The sequence below is a fragment of the Eurypyga helias genome, unplaced genomic scaffold (assembly GCF_000690775.1).
Source record: "Eurypyga helias isolate BGI_N326 unplaced genomic scaffold, ASM69077v1 scaffold13299, whole genome shotgun sequence".
NCBI lineage: Eukaryota > Metazoa > Chordata > Aves > Eurypygiformes > Eurypygidae > Eurypyga > Eurypyga helias.
The window spans coordinates 1-1,410 of record NW_010271447.1 but is presented as its reverse complement, the minus strand read 5'-3'; the positions used below and the strand labels follow the sequence as shown (position 1 = coordinate 1,410).

The 1,410-nt window shown below is 43.8% G+C and overlaps 1 protein-coding gene across 1 annotated transcript in view; it reads right to left on the bottom strand.

Annotated features, from left to right (window-relative positions):
• Positions 1-511, bottom strand: part of LOC104514994 (dmX-like protein 1) — a gene marked incomplete at both ends in the record, with an annotated part of 22,468 nt that extends 21,957 nt beyond the window's left edge. The window contains one exon of the mRNA XM_010158819.1: positions 395-511. Within this exon, the coding sequence (XP_010157121.1) occupies positions 395-511 (117 nt within the window). The remainder of the gene's footprint in view (positions 1-394) is intronic.
• Positions 512-1,410: the final 899 nt, after the last annotated feature.

Sequence of the window (1,410 nt, the reverse complement as noted above, 5' to 3'; positions counted from 1 at the left end):
AGACCTTCAAAATTGTTCCTAATTTTCTCTCGGGTGTTTAGGTGCTTCAGACTACTGTCCAATTTAGAACTCAGGTGTCAACTGAAACACTGCAGAACAAAAACTTTGAGAAACAAAACAAATGAACTGTTAGGCTGTATTAAAACCAGATAAACGTATTTGCCCTTAGAATGCACAAAAAATACCAAACCCTACTCAGGCAGGACTCAAAAGCTTCAGCATTCTGAAGATTAAGTAGTAAACAAAACAGAATGGATTGTAATGAAAGCTTGTAATTGAAGAATTGCAGATTCTTGTCAGAAAGCTGAAATACAATTTAGAATACAATGAAGAGCATATATGATCATGAGACTGACTTTTTTTTAAACAGAAAACTGTAAGAAAGAGGGCTTACCTACTGAGACAGGAATAGACTTCAAGTGTAAATGCCACATATGTAGTAATGAACGGTTTTGAGTATACTCTATTACTATTAAGTAGAATTTTTCAGAGAATCCATTCGTCTGGTTTCCTGAAGAAATTCAGAACAGGAAGATCTTAGGGGTCATTCACCTGAGAGCAGAACTAAATTTCGCTGGTTGGCAAATACCCACATTAAGCTATGGTGAACCAATACTGAAACACAATGCTGTGCCTACAATCCAACACTGCTACATTAGTTTGTATTACTTTTCTCAGCACTTTATCATAAGCAGTAGCCACGACATCTATAGGTACACACACAAACTGTCAATGTTTTCTTTCAGAGAGGACAACGTATTTGCCCGAATTTGCTGTTTTGAGTTAAATCCTACAATGTACTCTCAGCTCTACACCTGTCTTTGCTCTCTGCGTCAGAGACTGGTTGGAGTGCATGAAATTCCATCTCGGGATGGATGAGGAGCTTAGGGGTCAGGATTAAAGGGAGGGCAGGAAGAGGGGACACAGTAGTAGGGGTTTGCTACAGGCCACCTGGCCAGGATGAGCGAGTGGATGAGGCCCTCTACAGACAGATAGCAACAGCCTCACGTTCACATACCCTGGTCCTCATGGGGGACTTCAACCACCCTGATATCTGTTGGAGGGACAACACAGCAAGGCACAAGAGAGCCAGGAGATTCCTGGAATGTGTCGATGACAACTTCCTTATCCAAGTGATAGAGGACCACAGAGGAGAGGTGCCATGCTGGACCTTGTTCTCACCAACAGGGAGGGGCTGGTGGGGGATGTGAGCCTCAAGGGCAGCCTTGGCTGCAGGGACCATGAAACAAAGTTAGAGATCCATACGGAGGTGAAGAGGGTGTGCAGCAAGCTCGCTACCCTGGACTTCAGGAGAGCGGACTTTAGCCTCTTCAGGGAACTGACTGGAAAGGTTCCTTGGGAAGAAGCTCTGGATTGAAGAGAGACCCAAGAAAGCTGGCAGCTGTTCAA